Raw genomic sequence first — 19,570 nt, 5'->3', positions numbered from 1 at the left:
CTTTCTACTCCGTGTTTCGGGTCAACCTTACTCCGATCTTCTCTTCCGTCTCCCCATGGTACCCTCAATAGGGAAGTGGTGGGATTCTGAGAATGAAAATGGGGGGCTCCCTCTGTGGGCAGAGGGATCTGTTGTGCGCTGAGAGAGAAAAGTGAATGGAGCGCTAGAGGGAGACCAGAAGGCTCTTCGGACCCAGAGCCTTTTTAGAGCTCTCTTAAAGCTGGGCTTTGATGCATGAATAGGAGTTCTCCCTGTCACTCACACCTAAGCAGGAAGGTGTGTCTGGAGAAGATAACCTCTGGGACAAAGCCTGGAGGCAAAATAATAATAATAATAATAATAATAATAATAATAATAACAACAACTCAGGACAGCTAGATGCCTTTGGGTCTGAAGGGCCTCTCTGACTTTTTCCCTGCTGCTGTATTTTATTCTCTGGACGGGGCCAGATCCGAGCTCCCTGAGGAGTTTCTTAGCCCTGCGTCTCTTTTGCGCAGAGGAGTCTGTCCACTGTAACCCACCCCCGTGTCCCCTCTGCCCACTCTGCATGTTTTTCCTTAACACTCTTCCCAGAAACCGGCTTTCCCAGTTAACTCGCTGCCCCAGGCTGTGCTTACGTCTAAGTGGGCGGGTCCCACGGACTCGCCTCGCAGCCTCGCTGACTTCAGTTGACCCCTCCCCCCAGTTCCAGCTGCTCTGGCCTGGCTCTGGCCTGGCCCTGGCCCTGGCCCGCCCCAACCCCACTTCTCTCACACACTCCCCTGCCTCCCTTAGAGTCCTTCTCAACTGATGGCGGCAGGCTGGGCCAAGATCATTCATTTCCCTGCTCCTGTCCAGAGAAACTCTGCCCCGCAGGGCATGTCCAGTTCCTGACCATTCTGCCCTCCAGGAGGTGGTCCTCGCTCGGCCACCCCCTTGAGAGCCCTGTCCACCAAGCTGCTACTGAGCCCGTGGTCTCCTTCACTCGTCACCACCTGCGTATGATGAGCTCTGCCCATGCCCGTCATTCCGCACATGGGTCCTAAACTCCTCTTGCTGGGTGTCCGGCTGTGAAACCGACACCGCTGGCTTGTTCTCCTGGCTCCTCTCCCTCTCGCTCCCCTTCTCCAGCCACCTTTTGCCCAACTTCCCCACAGAGGACGCCCCTTGCTCATATCCGGAGAGTCCAAGCCACCCTACTCAATCTCTCTGCCTTGCTTCGGATCTCCAGCTCCCGACGGTACCCTGACACCCGCCCCCCAACCCCGCATTCCTTCCAGGCCCGGCCTCCTCCTGCTTCCAAGGCCCCTGAGCCGCCCTGCTCCTCTCCCCTCCGCTCCCTACACCACGGCCCTCGTGCTGCTCTCTGAGGGTCCAGCTCCCTCTCCTGTCCCGTCCCCCCGTGATGACACCTCAAGGCCGCTGGGGTGCCGCCGCGGGGCACCTTGCGACGTCACAGAGCCGTCGAGTGGAGGGACTGAGGCGGGGGAGTGGGGACTACGGGATGAGAGGACCTTGGAAGACCGGGGCGGGGGCTAGGGTTGCGCCCCAGGTGTCCCAGAGCGAACGGACACGTAAGGGGCCTACCCGACCTCCACGCTGCCCTCCCGCGGGCCCCTCGTGGACTGGAACAGGGGCACGGGCTGCCCTCCCTGCTCCTGCTTCCGGGCGTGCGCCTCTCTCTCCCGGCTCCCCATCGCCGAGGTCTCCACCCCCCCCCTCGCCACTATAAATAGCCCCTCTTCCCGTTTCCTAAATTCCCCGCTGACGTCGGCAGCGCGTCAGTGTGTAGGAGCCGGCTGCATGAATGAGCCGCCGCACGAGTACTACGCGCGACTATAAAAGCCGCGGCGCCAGCCGGGCTGCAGGAGGCGAGCGGGCGCTGGCGCGACGCAGCCGGACAGGTAAGCAGCCAGTCCGTCCGACTGGCCGACAGGCGACAGGCACGGACAGGAGGGCAGTGAGGAGAGCGCCCCAGCCGGGCGGCAGGCTGGGGGCTCCTGCAGGGTGGGGCTGGGGACGGGGCTGGGGCGAGGTTTCCCTTGCAGCTCGTGGCTCCCGGGCCGGAGGCGTACACAGAACACTCTGCAGCGCTTGCCCTGATGGAGAAGGGGCCACTTCTGAAGAACATCGAACAGGGGACGGACCCCAGAGTCCCCGCGGCTTTTCCTGGGGTTCCTGCGCCATCCCCCCAAGAAAGTGGGGCGAAGATGCTGGCGCCTCAGGAGACGCACCCCCTCCTAACCCTCCCCGCAGCGCGGTGACTCAGCCTCGCTGCCCCCAGCCGGCTGAGCCAGGCACCGGCTGCGGATTTCTTGGGACCCCCGGCCTGCATTCAGCCCCGGTACCCCTTCCCCTTCCCGCCGAGCTGGTGCCTCTGCGTCCCCGTCGGCCGGTTCACAAGCACAGGACAGCCTCCCGCCTCTGCGCGAGGAGCTGTCCTCTCAGGACCAGGCGGGGGCGGGGCCATGGCAAGACAGCCCCGCCCCACCCCCACCCACGCCGCCGGAAGTGTCTTTCAGCAGGGACATCTTTGACGTCACAGGGCTTTGACGTCAAGGCCCGCGTGCCCGTCCGCGAGCGCTAGGGCCGAGAAAGACGGGAGTCGCGGGGGAGGAAGAGCAGCAGCGCCCCCGGCTGCGGGTGGCGGAGGCACTTCCCTGCACCCCTTCCTTCCGCGGGCAGCGCGCCGGCACCTTGGCTGTAGACTGCGTACTGCTAGGGCCACCCTCAGTAACAGTCTCCAGTCACGGCCACCGACGCCTGGCCCCGCCCCAAGACCGCGGACCTGGCCGCCTGCTGCGCCCCCGGCCCCTCTGTTCCCTGGGGTCCTCAGCCCCGTGCTCGCTGCTCGCGCCGCCGCTGTCCGCGGTGCTGATCCAGAGCAAGCCCCGCCGTCAGGCGTCCCTTCTCGGGTCCCCAGGGGCTGCGAGGGGCGGCTGGCCACACGCACCCCACAGCCCGGTAGCGTCCGGCGCTGCGTCGCAGCCGCGAGCGCCGCCCCCGCGCCCCCACCCGCAGTCCTGACGTCAGCCCAACTGGAGCTGCCGCGCGCCCCGCCCCCGCGTCTCCAGGGCAACCGTGGCTTTCGATTGTTACTGTGGGAACTGGAGGTAACAGTCTACAGCCATGGTCGCCCCGCAGCACGCCCACGCACCGCGCCACGCTGCTCACCGCCTGCTCAGTAAGGGGGAGACCGAGAGGAAGAGAAGGCGGGGTGGGGGGGGGGCGAGTCAAAATTCAAGGTATCTGCGGGGGTGGCGGGAGTTTTGGCGCAGGCGGGCGGGTTCTTCCAGGGTCTAATGACCGCGCTTCCACCCGAGCAGAGAAGGAAGCCGTGTGAGCGCAGTTCTGTCTGCCCATCCAGCTCAGTGACTGTTTTGTTCTCCTAGCCAAGGTATTGCAGACAGAGGATGGCGAGAAAAGGGGTAGTTAATGAAATTTGGGTCCTTTTTAGCGCCTCTGTGGGAGGGAGACTGCTGGGACTCTGAGGCAAGAACAAAATGTTTGCCTCCTGGGTACTGAAGTGGGTAGACAGAGGAAGGTTTTCCTAAATATGCCACAATCTCACTCTTCCGAGAACCCTTAGCTGAGTAGGCAGAGGGCAGAGTAATTCTTGAACCCATTTTCTGGTGGAGTTGCAGCCTCCCTTCTTTCCTCTCCCCACTCTGCTCCTCTGAACCATGTAGGATAAGGAAGATTCCCAAACCTCAGGAAGCCAGTGGGCCTGTAAAGTTAACCAGGCCCAGGAACTGTTGTCTGAATTTACTAACATCCTCCCCTCCGTCTATCTCTAGGTGATGGATCCCAGTTGGAGACTATCTCAAAGTAGCCCTAAAGAGGGGGAGTGAATCAGAAGGGCCTGGTAGCGTCGTCCGGCGTTGTGCCAGGCCCAGATTGTGCCAGTAAAGTGTGAGCCATGACCTCTTCAAAAACATTGTGTAGGTCACCTACCGCCACCAACGTCACCTATGGCAGGGGCTGACTGTTGGATATTGGGTGCAGGACTTCCCTAAGGACAATACTGGGAATGATTAATGCAACCCAGCCCTGCCAACAATTAATCCAATTTTTAAAAAGATATTATTTATTTATCTTTAGAGGGGAAGGGAAGGAGAGCGGAAGAGATATCAATGTATGGTTGCCTCTCCTGCGTCCCCTGCTGGGAACTGGCCTGCAACCCAGGCATGTGCCCTGACTGGGAATCCAACCGAGGTTGTTTGGTTCGCAAACCCTCGCTCAATCCACTGAGCTACACCAGCCAGGGCCCAATTTTTCTTTACTTTTTCCATACATCTTCCTTTCCATTAAATTCTTTTTTTTTTTTTAGATTTTATTTATTTATCTTTAGAGGGGAAGGGGGGAAGGAGAGAGGGAGAAAAACATCAATGTATGGTTGCCTTTCGTGCTTCCCCTGCTGAGAATTGGCCTGCAGGGAATCGGCCTGCAACCCAGGCATGTGCCCTGACTGGGAATCCAACCACGATCCTGTGGTGGGCAGGCCAGGGCTCAATCCACTGAGCTACACCAGCCAGAGCTAAATTCTTATTTATTTTTATTTCCTCCTCTTCTAAATTTCTAAGACAGCTGGTGCCAGTTTCACAGCTACTCGGCGCTCACCTGCTGCCTTCCTCCCACCCAGGGACCCTGGGGTCATATATTAAAACGAAGTCGATTCTGGAATCCAGTGGACATCGCTGGCAGATGCAGTGCATGTAGGTGGGAGCATGCACTACAAAGCAGGTGGTCCAACCAGGCTTTGTCACCAACTGGTTGTTACTTAAGGGGCCATGTTGCTTCTAAGCTTTCTGTAAAATGAGTTGATCCTTTTGGGCAAGCCTGATGTGAGGATCAAATAGGATGATGTAAGTAAAAACCATTTAAAACCACAAAATGCTATTTTGCTCTTAAGTACTATTCAATTAGGCCACTATGTCTGTGAGGGGGGTGGTGTTGGGGAGACCCCCGGTCTGGACACTTAGGCAGAGTGAACACGGGAGGGGCCTCCGAAGACTCAGTTGCTGTCTGAGCAGGACCTCAGGGACTCGGGCTGTTGAGAGGTTCTTTGCCAAGGGACTCTTCCAATCGCTTCAGGGATCTAAAGTGGAGTGAAAGGTAGGTAAGAGAAATGCAGGGATGTTCTTGAAAAGAAGAGACCAAGTCTTTTGCAGTTGGACCCCATCTGGAGAACCTGGACAGAGGGGAAAATAACCAGAAGACTGACTGTACGATGTTAAAGAGTTTTTTAATATCTTGGAAATAATTTAATGCAGTCCACTCCCCAACTTACTTTATGAATTAGGGAGGTGAGGCCAGGAGAAGACATTTAGCCCAACCGTAGTGAGTGGTGGTCTGTGCTCCCCTTCAATGGGGCAGCAGAGAAAACAATGACTAATAAAGGTCAATCATGAGAGTTCGGGAATCTGAATGAACTTTGGGTAAGTTACTTAGCCTCTCTGTACCTGTTTTCTCAGTTGTAAAGTTAATAATAGTATCTCCCTCAGAATTTGTGAAGATTAAATTAGACAACTATAAAGCTCTATTTATCACAATGACTGGCATAGTTCGCACTGATTAAATGCTATTGCTCTTTCTAGCCTCTGGATCTCCTTTTCCTTAGTTATAAATTGAGAATGTTAGGTCAATGAATCTTGAGAGCTTGCTCCCCCTCCCTAGTGGAGTGCCTGAGAATCACAGGGCAGGCTTTTATCAAATGACATTAACAGAGACTTACATTTTACTCTCTAAGCAGTGGTTTTCAGATGGCATATTGTGTGAAAATAGCCAGATAACTTGTCAAAGTAAATTCCTGGGTCCCAGTGATTGACTCAGTGGATCTGGAGTTTGGTCCAGGAATCCAAGGTTTAACATGATGAAGATGCAAACGGTCCACAGAATCTTTGTGTGTGGGTGGGTGAGTGCAGGGGGCTGTACACAGACCCTCTAGGATTCTCAGCTGTTCCTGGAGGGCATGATGCCAGGCAACAGTGTCTCGCTTGTTGGAACCAGTGGATCACATGACCTGCCCTTTCAGGGGGATTTTATGCCTCTTGGGGAAAATTCTCATCCCAGGCATGAATGCTTCTACTACACCCAGTACTGCTTCCTTCACCCTTCTGACTTTAAGCCCTGGCTTAAAATTCATTCCGACTTCTCTTCTTTCAACCTTCACAATAACCCAAGTACCAGTAGCTATGGTACACAAGCCATCGTTTTCACCTCTTGGGACCTTGCTACAGGGGCAGCCTGTGATGGCCACGAGAGTTCGTGAACCCTGAACTGCAGAGCCACTGCATCCACTTCAAACCACTTATTTCCAGAGAAGCCAGGAATCCTAATTTTTTTGTGAAATTACTAAAAGTTTAAACTCCATAAATCTGATTTTTTCTAAAATTGTGTAGGCCAAATCCAACAGGTCTATAGGAGTAATTCAGTCCGTTTTAGACTCTCCACCTTTTACCAAGGAAGAGACCCCTTTACACAACAAGAGCAAGGCCCTGCCTGGTGTGGCTCAGCTGGTTGTCACCCCACAAAGCTAAAGGGTCACCAATCGATTCCCAGTCAGGGCACATGCCTGCGTTGTAGGATTGGTCTCTGGTTGGGGTGCAGAGAGGCAATTGATCAATGTTTCTCTTCCTTCTCTTTCTAAAGAAAGTAAGTACAATAAAAAATAAAATAAAAAATACACCAAGAACAAGGCAGAGACAGAACTGTGGCAAAGAACTTTCCTCGCCCCTCACTTTCTGCTGTAAAGATCCTAAACCCAGTAAACTGGGTGTGTCCAGGCAGGTAACTCCAGCTGTAGAAAAAAAAATTATCTTGGACAGCTGCTGTCTACTGTGCAGAACTTAGAATTTGGGGTAATTTAAGGACTGTTAGTCTGGTTGTCTCAGGATGGGCTGGAGTATTTGTGCTGCATCCCCAAACTTAGTTTCTGCTCCATGACTTAAATCCCCGGGGGGAACCATGCTTGAGGCATAGAGAGGATCTGTTCAGATGTTCTAGAGGAACAAGTTGGTGAGCCTGAGGAGGTGGGACTGAAGTCAGAGAGCAGCTGGGGCAGAAGGTGGGGTGCTGAAGGTAGGGAAATGGCTGAAGCGGGCAGGCTTTAGCGCACCGAGAAACAATCACACACCCAGTAGGCAGCTCAGGCTTTGGCTGGGACCCCTACAGTGCAGCATCAATCTCCGAAACTATGCAAATGGGGGCAAGTTTGCAAAGGGTTTCCTCTAACTTTGGCCTCCATCCAAGGTTTATCACCATCCCACCCTTTGAGCTCATAGTTCACAGGAGCCAAGGCGGTTATGGAGGAGAAAGCGGAGAACACAAGAAGCCAGGGTCTGACAAGAGGCCAGCACACAGCTGTCGGGGATCACGATGGAAGAAGCCTGGACTTAGTGTGGTCCAGGTGGAGCCTTATGTGGTAATCTTTTCCTAGAACTTCTGATATAAATCCTTCCCTGACTCAGCAAGACCTCCTTTCCTTCAGGGTGGTACTGAAGACCTCCACCAAAAATGTATGAGCGTGTGTACACACATACACAAGCCTCTCCTGGGGGCTCCTAACTGGAAACACCTCTGTTTGGAGCTGCCCTGGAGGCGGTGCAGATGGGGAAATTTTTTTTTAAGACTTTATTTTAGAGGGGAAGGGAAGGAGAGAGGGAGAAATATCAATGTATGGTTGCCTCCTGCGTCCCCCACCGGGGACTGGCCCACACCACAACCCAGGCACATGCCGACTGGGAATGAACCTCGATCATCTGGTTCACAGGCCCACACTCAATCCACTGAGCTACACCAGCCAGGGCCAAAATTTCTCTTTATTTTTTTTGTATCAGGAAAAGATGCTCAAAATCTAAATTGCTTTATTTTGTGGCAGTCACAATGGTGCCAACCCCTGCTTTTTCCATGTTGGAGTACTAGATACCAAGGTGAAAGTCTGTTAAGGCCTCCTGCTCCCCATTTCCTTGAGTGCAGAGCTGGGCTTATATAATTTTTTTTTTTTTTAAGATTTTATTTATCTTTAGAGGGGAAGGGAAGGAGAGAGGGAGAGAAACATCAATGTATGGTTGCCTTTCCTGCGTCCCCTGCTGGGAACTGGCCTGGCAGGGAACCGGCCTGCAACCCAGGCATGTGCCCTGACGGGGAATCGAACTACGATTGTCTGGTTCGGAGGCCCGCGCTCAATCCACTGAGCTACACCAGCCAGGACTAATCTGTTTTTTTTTTAAGAATTGATATTTGTCTCTTAATTGGAGATGGTGAGATGGTGAGGGGCACTAACAACAGTGGAGATTCCAGGGTAGGGAAAAGGGGAGGGCAGGAATCAGAGTCTACCCCAAATTCTGTGTCCCGATTGGGGGTGGTAAGTAGGATATGGAAACCCAGGCATTTGTTGATCTTTCACTCTGCAAACTGGTCCAAGAACTTAAGGTAGGCCTGGCGCTGGGGTGCAGCTACTGGAATGAAGTGGCCACCAGAGTGGGTGAGAGTGATGGATCCCGTGAATCGGCTAGCCAGCTCCATACTCTCCTGACAGGGGATGACTTGGTCAGTGTCCCCGAAAACATGGAGTGAAGGCAGTGAAAAGGGGCCCTGCAGGATGGATTCCCGGAGGCCAAGGCCCCTAGGACAGAAACCGGATACCAGGATGATAAACCTTGGCAAGGGGAAGCGGGAATCGCCTGCTTGGCCGAGGGCACACACAAAGGCTGCTAACGCAGCCCCCTGGCTGAAACCAAGGAGCCCGTCGAAAGGTCCCAGAGTGTTCAGTGCCCGTGCCACCGTTCCCAGTGCTTCCTCCAGTCCTCTGCACACTGTGGGCTCTTTTAGTGCGAAGAAAACGTCTGTCTCCTGTTCTGAAAACCACCAGCCTCGAAGCTGCTCCTCCGGAGGGCAAGACCCTACAGCGATATGGGAGATAGGGGTTAGGGCAAAGGGGAATGCTGCTGGAAAGAAATGAGAATGACAGGGAGAGGCGGCTAAGGAGAGAGTACAAAGTCTGGGGGAAGTGAGGTTGGGAACAATGGCATGGAGGGGTGGTGGTGCGGTACAAATCAAGGTGGAAATCTGGGAGGCTGGGGTGGCAGAAATGACAGGTATGGGCAGAATGAACTGGAAGGGTGGGAGGAATTAGTGAGGATACAGGGAGAAGGGGTGCTGAGGATATTATGGAGACGAGGCAAGATGCAGAAGACTCGTAGTGCATTTCCGGGACATGACTCCTCTCACCGGACTCCAGCAAGGGGCCCGCTGCGTCCACTATCGGGTGCGGGCCACTGAGGCACACGAGCTCGGCGCGGCCCCGCAGCGCTTTCCTCAGCGCTCCGGTCTTCTCGCGGAAGCCCCGCTCGCTCTGCCGGAAGCCAGCCAAGCACAACACTCGCAGAGGTCGCTGGGCCGCCATAGCGGTAAGCAGCGCGCCAGAGAACGGAAGCAGCCTTTCCCCGAGCGGAAGTTGAATTACAGTGGGGGGCGGGGCCAAACGTCAGCACCACCCTGAAGGCGGGCCTCAGAGCTAGCGGGCGTTCCCATAACAACACGGAAGGGTAAGGCGCAGCCAAAGCAGAGCGGATACCTGAGACCCAGGATCATCTCATTGAGCAAGTGGCACCACCTTCTCATCTCTGCAGCTGCAACCCTCGCAAGTCACGTCTGGAGAAGGACGCAAGGGCCCCTCCTGCACCTGAAGTCGCACACTTCGGTCAGGATCCGGCTTCTACGGCGTCCTTCATCCCTCTCTTGTATTTTCAGTAGCGGCCGCGAGGCGGCGGCCACAGCTCGCGTCGCTAGGGAGCTACCACTCCTCCCTCCTTGGGAGTCCCTGCCTACCTTCCCCAGCGCAGGCCGCAGCGGGGCCTGGGCGGGCCCGTCCCGTCCGTGGTTCACTGTCCATGGACCCAACGAGCTGCTGGCATAAAAGTCCATGGGGTAGGGCTGCTGCCAGGAAATGTCCTTCAGGGCCACCGCCGCCTAAGGGAGGAGAACCGGACAACACTTGCCAATATTTTTCTGCACAGGATTATTTAATCCAATCCTCACAAGGGTCCTTGAAGGTCCTATTCTCAACACACCACAGAGGAAATGTCAGGTTCAAAGAGGTTAAGAGATTTGCCTAAGGCCACTTGGTCAGGAAGTGGCCCAGCTGTAAATAAGTGCTGCCCACCTACCCGACTCCACTTTAGATCCCAGAACCAGGTATAAAGCCCACTCTCTCAAATGTTGGTGTTACCTCATAGGGTGTCAGCAACGGCTTGGGGAAGGCTGTGCCCCAGTCAATGGAGAGGCGTGGGCATGCCACCTGTACCCACCTGTGAAGGGAAGTCAGATCAGACTCAAGGGAGGACTTCCCCCTCTCCTGGACAGCAAGCTGAAAAAGGTGACCATGTCCCCAACACAGCCAGTGAATGCTTACTATGAATTCTAAAGTAAAGGCTGGAACTTACTGCTGTTTAGAATAACACTTACAGTGTTGCTTGTTTTCTCCACTGACTACATGCTTTCAGAGGGCAGGGAGGGCCTGGGCAGCTGCTCTGTGATAGTATCCCCAGAATCAAATTTAGTGCCTGGTACAACACAGGTGCCAACCACCCCTCCCACTCATCTCACACAGAACCACTTTGAAGCTGCAGTTGCCTGTGAGCTCCAAGACAGACTAAGTATGACCTAGCCCCTGCTGGATGAGTGTTCTGTAAACATCACAATTTCATGATTCTGGAAGCAATTCCCATTGACTCCAGCCTTCAGTATGTGCTGGGCAGGAACCAGCTTCCAAACTTTCTTAGCCAGGCCTAGCTAGGTGGGTGAGGTGGGGAAACTTACACATCTACCTGAGGAAGCAGGCTAAGCTTGCTGGGAAAGATCTCCGACAGCAGCAGCCTCACAAAGGGAAGTTTGGAGGCTCGGAGTCTAGATTCCAGGTGCTGTTGGTAGAGAGAGGGAGGCAGAGCTGGAGTCACCATGACCAAACTGCCAAGGCTAAGTTCTTCAGCCTACTGATTTTTCCTGCTGGGTTTCCCAGTCAGTCCCCTCCTCCAAATGCCGTCCCAAGCCCTCTGACCTCCAGAATCTTGGGGCTGCCCTGGCGGCCCAGAGTGCCCAGGATAAGGCCCCAGGATTTAGCTGAACGGGCAGTGGCTATGGCTTCTTGGCGGTTAGTCTGCATTCGCTGATGGTCGTAGTGTTCTCTGGATAGAACTTTGCTGTATGGGTCGTATCTGGGGAAAAAAGCTGTCAGGGTCACAGTGATGGCCACTCATGGGACTTGGGCTGTACACACAGCCCCCTGCCTCAGCCCCTCGGTGTCCTGAAGCTTCGGGCTCTATGCAGGTAATTAGGAACATAGGCAAGAGTGTGGACTGTCATTGGGAAGATCAGACCCACAGCTCGAGCAGGCAAGAGTGGAAGAGGGTTTTAAGACGTCTGTGTGAATCCCAGGGGACGGGTGGGTACTCTGCAGCAGCAGCCCTTGGTTCGACATCCAGATTCAGGACCCAAGTACCTCAGATCTTTAAGGCTGGGGGCTGTTAAGTAGCCAGAGAATGAGGAGGTTTTGGCTGACTGAGGGCCCCAGTGACAGAGAATCCCACCCTCTCCCTAGCTGGTCAGCCCATACCTGTAAGCAGGGACATGGGGATTGGCAATCATAACAGACTCCAGATGGAAGCGGCCATCTCCAAGATATCTGCAGGGGGTTAGAGAGGAGGCGGTAAGTGTGGGAGGGGCAGCAGCAGAAGCAGGCACTGGCTTGGGTTCAGAGGACTGAGTTCCTGGCTGGCTGTGCTACCACCTGTGTGTGAACTGGAATAAGTCATCTCACCTCCTAAGGTCTTGGTTTTCTCACAGGGTAAACTTGGTAAAACAAGGAGTTTGAGTTGGATTACCATAAAGCCCCTCCAGTTATGCAGAATCTAAGAATGCCCCCATCCCCTAACATTCTGGGGGAGGAGTAAAGGCATGTCTGAGGCCAGGAAAGGCCACCCCAGGCTGTGGAGATCCTAACTTGGAAGTGGGGGCCCAGATTCTCCTTCGCTCAATACAGACAAGGGCAGCAGTCAGTCATCTATCCTGTAAATGAGGTTTCAGGGTATACACTGGCTCCTCTCTGTCCTAACTACCTAACTACCTCTTGAGTCCAGTTCCTGAGTTGTGACAATAGCTACTGTTTACTGGGCTCCTGCCTTCTGTGCACTGGCCGGGCTAAGCACCTGGCATGTGTGACTTCACTCAGTCCTATCCAGTAATTCTCCAAGCTACTACAGTGATCCCATTTTACAAGATACAACTGAGGTTCAGGGACGTTAAGAAACTTGCCCAAGTCACAACTACTAAGCACTATATTTGGGACTCCACACTAGGCCTAACTCCCAGAAGGCTGTACCCAGCATGCCCTGGGAGATGCTACCTCTAACAGTGCCTTCCGAGAGATAAAGAGGCCAGAGCAGGGAAGACAATCTGCCACAGCAGCTCCTTCCCTGGGCACCCACACTGAATTCTGATGAATGGCTAACACTCGGGGTGTCCCTCCCTCCAACACACACACTTCGCATGCCCCACAGGTAGACATCTGAAAGCTCAGTTATGCAGGCACAGGGAAAAGTCACTTGGGAAGCAGGACTGCCAGGTCAGAGCTGGGGACAGCCCTGATGTGGGCCTGTCCATGGGCAGGGTGCCTGTGTGGGCACAGCAAGGCCAGCATCTGTAGTCCCAAAGATGGGGCTCAGTCAGGGGAGTGCCCCTGCCTGCTTTCCTGCCATTAGCTGGGAATGGGGCTCCCCTCCCCAGTCCCAGCTGAGAGCTGTCGGCTCTGAGGCTGGCTGCATTCACACAACATTAAGCATTTCCATTACCTAAAATAATTAGGCAGCAGGAGACACGCTGCTCCTGCTTGTTAGCTGTCCGGATGCTAAATTAATGGGGCTACAGCCTGGGTGTGCCCATCCATCTTCTCCAATTATATTCCCACCATTTCTAGCCCACCTTCAGCCCCTATCAGACTCTCTGATTTCTGCCTCACCCGGGCACAGCCTTTTGGATGGTGGACAGCGCAGTGGAGAGGGAAACAGAACACCTGAAAACCTGTTTGGTCTCCGTCTTGCAGGGTGACCTTGAGCGAATGGTTAAGGAGTTTTAGACTCTGAGGGTATACTTTGTACATCTCTACAACTGGCACCCCCATTTTTCACTTACACAACAGCCTCTGCCTCTCTGGGCAGGTAGGGGGATGTGCAGCCCAGAATCTCTCCAGGGGACAGGGGCTTGCACTGTGGGACACTCACACGATACTCAGCTTTCAGCTCCTGGGCAACTGCCTGTAGGGAAAACGGGAGAAGGAAAGCGAGTGGATGCAGGGCGGGGGAGAGCCCGGGCCGGAGGACCAGCCTGCAGCACCCGGAGGGGGACCCGGAAATAGGTGGCAGACTGGCTGCTTTCTGCCCACGTACCTGCAAGGTCGACACAAACTGTATGGTGCTGACCAGGGCAAGGGCGCTGGACGGGGGAAAGGTGAGGCGGAGAGAGTCCAGTAGGTGGGCAGTGTCTATCCGGATGTCCACAAAGACATACAGCACCCGAAAGTCTTGGGCAGAGGTGTCCATGGGAACTAGGAGGAGGGAAGAGTTCAGGAGACTTTGTTTTGGAAGGAAGGAGGGGCAGAGGGCCTGGCCTAGGTCAAGGTCTCTGAGCAGCCAGGACAAGTGGCTTCAGGCTAGGGATAGAAGTGTGGTGTTGGGGGGGATGGTGGGCGGTCACAGGTCCCTTAGAAGCTCTTTCTCTGTCACTTGGCTGGGGGCCCAGTCTGCTACACCATCAGAAGTCTTTCAAACACCCGCATCTGGGACAGCAGCATGGTTTCCAAGGCAACAAAATCCAAAGGAAAACGCAGGAAGGCTGAGACCATCCCAGAAACCAGGAAGGACCTCATGCCCACAAGGCGCTGTGATGAGGACCAGCGTGCAGTCCTGCCTCCCTACCAGCCCTGCCAGGGTCCAGGTGTGCTGGTCTGCCATACCCAGGCAGCTGTGGCCATAGTGCACCAGGAAGTCAGCTCCCAGGGCCCTTGCAGTAAAGTCATCCACGCAGCAAGCCCCATAGGTCACATCACCCATCACCATCACTTCGGCCTCTGTGAACCTGTGGGGGCAACAATGGAGAGGTAGGGAGAGAGGAGCTGAGCCCTGAGGTGCCTCCCCCATAGCGACACAAGGAGTGAGGTGGAAGAGAGACCTCACCCTCAGGAGGCACCTCAGGGCCCAGCTCCTCTCTCCCTACCTCTCCCAATCCCTCGGGTAGGCAGCTACCATTTCTGCCAACAAAGAGGAGGAGGGGCCCAGCTGTCACCTCCTCCAGCCCCGGCAGCAGCTCCTGAGCCAGAGGATGGTCTCTGTAGCACCTTGATTCCTCTGCTCATCCTCAGACTACAAGCGGAACCCCCAAATCTCAGACTGGCATACACAGGGTCAAACAAAGACCCCTCGATGGCCTGACTCATCCCACCCCGAGCAGTGAGCATGCACACAAGTGCAAAGGCACCTGCCCCCACACACTGGCACTGTGGGGCACGTGGGCACGCACATGTGGGCACGACGACCTCCCTGATGCCCAGACCCCCGCTGCCTCCTCACCCTTAGTCAGGGCCCTCTGTGCCCAGGATGGGGGCACCCATGCGCAGCTCCCCCACAGCACATGGCACCGCCCACACACCTCATGTGTCAGGAACAGTGGGCTCTGGCCAACACATTGCCATGGGATCTGCTGCCAGGCCTGAATCACTGTGGGACGGGGGTGGGTGGGGAAGACCCCTCACCTCCTGAACCCACTTCAGGAATGGAGCAGAGCACCAGCTCTTTCCCGAGACCCATCCCCAGGCATGTACCCTGTCTCAGTGAGTGGGGTCTCCCCATGCCTCTCCTGGGAGCAGGCTGGGGAAAGCTTAACTGTCGCCAGTCACTCCCCAACCCCTCCTCCCCCACCCCCAAATCAGGTTGTACAGAAGCAGATTATTCAACTCCTTAGAATGCAGCCCAGGCATCTGAGTCAGCCTGAGTACTTAATTTTTTATAGATTAAAATGTATGCAAATTAGCCCAAGCCCCAGAGAGCATCCCTAAGGGGCAAGAGGGTGGGAAGAGGAAGTGAGTCTGTGGCAGCAGGATGAGGAGCCGGGTGGGGGAAGGGCAGCAGCAGGGAAGTGGGAGGTTCCCATCATGAGATGACCTCCCCTTTCTCCATTCCCTCTCCCCATTCCTGTGATGGAACCAGATGGCTGAGCACTCACCCCCACCCCCCAAGGATGGCTCATTGTATTGAAGAAACTTAGACAAGGGGGTAGAGGAACTGAATACCATCTCCAAGGCACCTCTCCCCCGCCAAGCCCCTCCCTGCCCTATTCCCCAAGATGTGCCAGAAAAAAAGGCTCCCCCTAGCCAGACCCTGCGCTGACTACTCAACCCATTCCAGGGTCGGTACTGAGGATTCCTAGGTTCCTCCTCAGGCCCCACCACCTGCTCTATCTTAATTTTGTTTTTTTCCCCCTTTGTGTGTCTATGGTTGAAGGCAGAGATCCAGAAGAAAGAATGAGATCAACAGGCAAAGCAGTAATTAATGAGCATGGGATCTCGGCCCAGCTCCTTCTCCAGTGCCCTAAGCCTCACCTTTCCAAGATGTCCACAATGGTGCAGGCGAAGAGGAGGAGGCCTTCAGGCATCTGCAAGGCCACTGCAAGACAAGGCAGAGACATGAGAGCAGGAGGATGGGAAGAGGCTGGAATGGGGTCACTGCCCCTAACCGGCCAGGCAACCTCTCCACCCCCACCCCAGCTCAAAGCTTGGGGGCTCACCTTTCTTGGCCTGGGCCTGCTGGATCCTCCAGATGGTCTTGGGGATTTCAAAGTTATAGTTGGAAGGAAGAACTCGAATGGCTGCCTGCAGCTGGGGGTTGTTCAGGATCTCAGGGGGGATCTGATTGGCTACGCGGCGCCGAGGGGCTCGACCTAGATGAACATTGAGACCCTAGTCACACCCAGCTAAACTACTAGCTCTACTCATATTTCAATCCCAGATCCCAGATGTGTTGGGGCTTGGCCCTGCCATCTTCCCCACTGAGTTCATCCTGGAGCTGGAAAGAAAACTCATTATTAAGCCAGGAAGAAACCTGCACAATGAATTTCCATGTTGTGAGATTATTGGAAATCAAAGACTTGTGCCCATGAATGGGGTATGGTTCACCCCTCACCTCGGGAAACCAGATGTGATACCAGTGGACCGAATTGAGGAGCCAATGGAAAACAAATCCATACAACTGCTCCTTGATAGAGAACAGTCCTAAAGAAAAACCATGAGCCAAGGCAGCCCAAGTATTCTGGGAGAATGTCCCTCCTCCTGCTACCTGAGAATACCTTGAGGTTCTGAAGTCCTAGATAAGAGATCTGTCAGCAAACTGTTCTAAGTGCTCATTTTAATGGCTGCTTTCCTTACCTGAGCATACTGATTATGTCTACAATGGTTAGTTCCTGCACTCCCCTCTTCTCATTTAAAAAGGAAATAAACACCAAGCACTTAACTGACTTCAGTTCCCTAGTCCTATTGCTCCACCCTGCCTCCTACCCCAGTAAGGACGGAAAGAACAATTTAGTCAGACTGTGGGCAAATAGGTAAAGACAGAAAAGTGGCCTCAACCTTTAGGGGGCAGTAGTGTAATGGGGGCAAATGTCGGTATGTAAATAATTACAAACCCTTGATTAAAGTTTTTTTTAATCCTCACCCAAGGATATGTTTATTGATTTTAGTGAGAGGAAGGAAGAGAGAGAAACACTGATCAGCTGCCTCCTGTACACGCCCCAACCAAAGATAGAACCCACAACCTAGGTGTGTGTCCTGACTGGGGAGTGGACCACAGCCTTATGGTGCACGGGATGATGCTCCAACCAAGCCACCTGGCCAGGGCCTAGTTACCTCTTTAGGAGCCAGACAGTTTGAGAATTTGGCAAGAAATTAATTTACTGAACAAATATTGGTTAAACCTGTACTATGTGCCAGAACTTCTGCTAGGGCCCCTCACTATAATAGGCAGGTTCCTCCCAGACCTGGTCCTTCACCCTGTGTGTGTGGTGGTGGGGGGAGGGGGGCTTGGGAGGGAGTAGGTGGGTGGGTGGGGCAGTGGTGGTGATGTTGCGGAGCAGAACTAGCATGTTTAGCTGGGACCCTGAGACTAGATTTGAATGTCATCACTGCTATGGTTTTGTTCAGTTATTTCAAAAGCCTTGGAACAACCAGCCCAGTGTCTCTGAGCCCCTCACAGAAGCTCCTCTCACAGGTCTACGTCCCTTGTGGTTTTGCTACACTATCTGGGTAGTCTTAGCAGCTCAATTTGTCCCAAGAGTCAGTAGGTGCCTCCTCCTTTTATCACGTGGCTAAATCTTCTGTTTACATTAGTGTTCCTCGGAAGACTGAGGTACCCAAGGGCAAGGCTGTAGTCTAGTCCCCGCACCTTGCACAGGCCTGGTATTCTGTGAGCGCTCAGAAAGTGCCTGATGACTAAAACCACTTGCCCCGACCCTGAAAGCACACCCAGCGAGACCACTGTGGAATGCCTACTGCAAAGCTCCTGGCTCCTCACCGCCCCCCCCCCCCAACCCCAGTCAGGACGATCTTTCCCGTGAGTGTTCACGCGTCTATACGAGGGCTAAGGCAGGGGACAGTGTTTCCGGCTTAAGAATTGCAAGTTCCTAGAAGGGGCTGCTCACAATCCCGCCCTAAGTCTACAAAAGAGACACTGGTCCCCCAGGCTCGGGTGACAGCCGCCACAGACAGACGCCGGGAACTTCCAGGTCTGGTGGAGAAAGGAGGCTGGTCCTGTCTCTAAGTTGGGAGGCCTACCCCGAGATGCAAGGTCTAGAGGCCGCTGCGTTGTAGCACCCACCTCTGCCAGGGCCGTTTCGGCCGCCCAGCTCCGCTGCCTCGGCTGTGACCAGCGCCATTACCGGCCTGCCCACGTGGGAGCCAAAAAGACAGCCCTAGAGGAACGTAGAGAGCGCAGCCATCGCAGTTGCTGGCGGAAGGACCAGAGAGAGGCGGGGACAGTGAGGAAGAAGAAAGGGGCGGAGCTATTGTGGCCCAATCTCAGCCCGCAAGGTCGGGACTCGCGAGAGCCCCTAGTGGCCCCGTACTACCGCGGGTACACTCTCCCGACCACCCAGTCCCCTCCTCCCCCGCGCCGACCCGAACCTGGCACTCCCAGACCAGACCTCCCCTGCCTGCCCGCCCACGCCCGGCCGGACTTCTGCGGGCTGAGTCCTGTGATTGACACCACGTCTTTCTGCTCCGCCCCCCACCTCCTCTCCTAGTGAAAGCAGTGGATGCGTGTGGGTGGGGCCACATTCCCTACCTCGGCGAACCCCACGGCCTCACAGAACAGAAGAACTCCGTGCCCAGCTCCCGACTGCCTCGATGCTGATTTCCGAAGCGCCGCTGTGCCCTCACCCACCTTTCTAACCCACAGTGTGGAGGGTTCACATGTGGAAAACTGCTACCAGGAGAAGGTCCTGCGCTTGAGGGCGCTTTCCTGTAAACGAGGGGCAGTCCAAGGACGCAGACTCCCTAAACCTTCGTATTCTGGCCAACGTTTGCCCTGCCTAGGCTGCCCCTCAGGCCTGGGATGGACTTTCTCCCACTTAGTGGCCTGAGGTCCCGGGATCCCAAAGGAAAGACACAGCAGCCAGTGAGACAGCCTTGACCTTTGGAAGATCAAATTACTTTCAGGACTGGCCCTCAGCAAGGTCTGCCAGATAGAGCAATGGTTCCACAGGGCCGTTTGCCCACCCAGCCTTCTGGCACCATCTTCCCCTCTCTGCAGTGGTGTAGTGAGCACAGCTGGCCCTTTAAGACAGCGCTGTGGCCTCAGGCTTCCCTGGAGGCCCTCTCAGCTTGGAAACTCCTAATTAAGGTGCAGAGAGAAGTGAAAAACAAGCAGCCGGGGACTGGCCCTACCTACCTAGGAGGCTGTCTAGAGAGGAGGGATGCATGGCTGGGCAGGGAGGGAGTGAGCAGCCCTTGGCGTCCCCTTGGGAGGACGCGAAGGGGTCAGTGCTCTGCTCCTTGGGCCACTGTCTCATGCTCCTAAGACAGTCACAACTTTGAAAACGAATGTGGCCAACAAGGGTCCCAGGAACACACCTCTCCCCTTAATTCGAGTTCAGCCTGGACTTTCCCATCTCCCCCCAGTTTCTCGGGATCCCCAGGGATTATCAATTCTAGGGATCCCCAGAGTCCAGCTCCTCCCAATTCACAACACAAAGGTCCAGCCTGTGGGCAGCTTTAGCTCTGGCTGCAGTTATAAGTTCCAAGGGGGAAAAGACTGGCTCCAGCAGAGCAGTGGCTGCTTCTTAGCAGACACCCTGCCACTTAGGGTTTTTTCAGAGGTAGAGGTGGGGCCTGTTGATAATGGAAGCCCCCCACCATCTTCTTGTAACAGTCTCTGTGCTAAATGAGCTTCCCCGGCCCCCATTAGTAAGCCAGATGATGTTTGGGAGAACTAGACATCAAAAACAGATGGGAGCATGTCCCCCAAGACCCTGCAGTGCAAAACGTTGGGGGCTG

The 19,570-nt window shown here is 54.8% G+C and overlaps 2 protein-coding genes across 3 annotated transcripts; both read right to left on the bottom strand.

The window, feature by feature from the left end:
- Positions 1–7,779: 7,779 nt before the first annotated feature.
- On the bottom strand, positions 7,780–9,543 carry OVCA2 (OVCA2 serine hydrolase domain containing). The gene is made up of 2 exons (XM_037133766.2): positions 9,211–9,543; positions 7,780–8,882 (listed from the first exon to the last, which is right to left on the bottom strand). The coding sequence occupies exons 1-2, from the start codon at positions 9,383–9,385 to the stop codon at positions 8,383–8,385; spliced, it is 675 nt and encodes a 224-aa protein (XP_036989661.1). The 5' UTR covers positions 9,386–9,543; the 3' UTR covers positions 7,780–8,382.
- Positions 8,795–18,379, bottom strand: DPH1 (diphthamide biosynthesis 1). Of its 2 annotated transcripts, XM_037133765.2 has the most exons (13): positions 17,895–18,023; positions 15,814–15,966; positions 15,629–15,692; positions 13,988–14,109; positions 13,422–13,579; positions 13,168–13,289; positions 11,594–11,662; positions 11,039–11,195; positions 10,801–10,901; positions 10,211–10,289; positions 9,811–9,951; positions 9,557–9,664; positions 8,795–8,882 (listed from the first exon to the last, which is right to left on the bottom strand). In XM_037133765.2, exons 1-12 carry the CDS (start codon positions 17,950–17,952, stop codon positions 9,575–9,577), a joined length of 1,314 nt encoding a protein of 437 aa, XP_036989660.2. In that variant the 5' UTR covers positions 17,953–18,023; the 3' UTR covers positions 8,795–8,882; positions 9,557–9,574. The 2 variants fall into 2 exon arrangements, with proteins under 2 accessions (XP_036989660.2, XP_053518737.1); XM_053662762.1 differs by lacking the exons at positions 8,795–8,882; positions 9,557–9,664; positions 9,811–9,951; positions 10,211–10,289 and adding exons at positions 10,314–10,511; positions 18,360–18,379 and having other exon boundaries at positions 10,809–10,901.
- Positions 18,380–19,570: the final 1,191 nt, after the last annotated feature.

Source organism: Artibeus jamaicensis, unplaced genomic scaffold (assembly GCF_021234435.1).
Source record: "Artibeus jamaicensis isolate MK-2021 breed Jamaican fruit bat unplaced genomic scaffold, CSHL_Jam_final contig_2790, whole genome shotgun sequence".
Lineage (NCBI taxonomy): Eukaryota > Metazoa > Chordata > Mammalia > Chiroptera > Phyllostomidae > Artibeus > Artibeus jamaicensis.
This window is presented reverse-complemented; position numbering and strand designations above follow the sequence as displayed.

Excerpts from the sequence above, each read along its gene's own strand:
- OVCA2 (XM_037133766.2), bottom strand. The coding sequence starts at position 9,385 with ATGGCGGCCCAGCGACCTCTGCGAGTGTTGTGCTTGGCTGGCTTCCGG. Across the intron at positions 8,883-9,210 it reads GGGCCCCTTGCTGGAGTCCG|GGTCTTGCCCTCCGGAGGAG; the intron begins GTGAGAGGAGTC and ends ATATCGCTGTAG.
- DPH1 (XM_037133765.2), bottom strand. The coding sequence starts at position 17,952 with ATGGCGCTGGTCACAGCCGAGGCAGCGGAGCTGGGCGGCCGAAACGGC. Across the intron at positions 11,196-11,593 it reads CCCCATGTCCCTGCTTACAG|ATACGACCCATACAGCAAAG; the intron begins GTATGGGCTGAC and ends TTTTTTCCCCAG. Across the intron at positions 9,665-9,810 it reads TGCGGCCTGCGCTGGGGAAG|GTGCAGGAGGGGCCCTTGCG; the intron begins GTAGGCAGGGAC and ends GTGCGACTTCAG.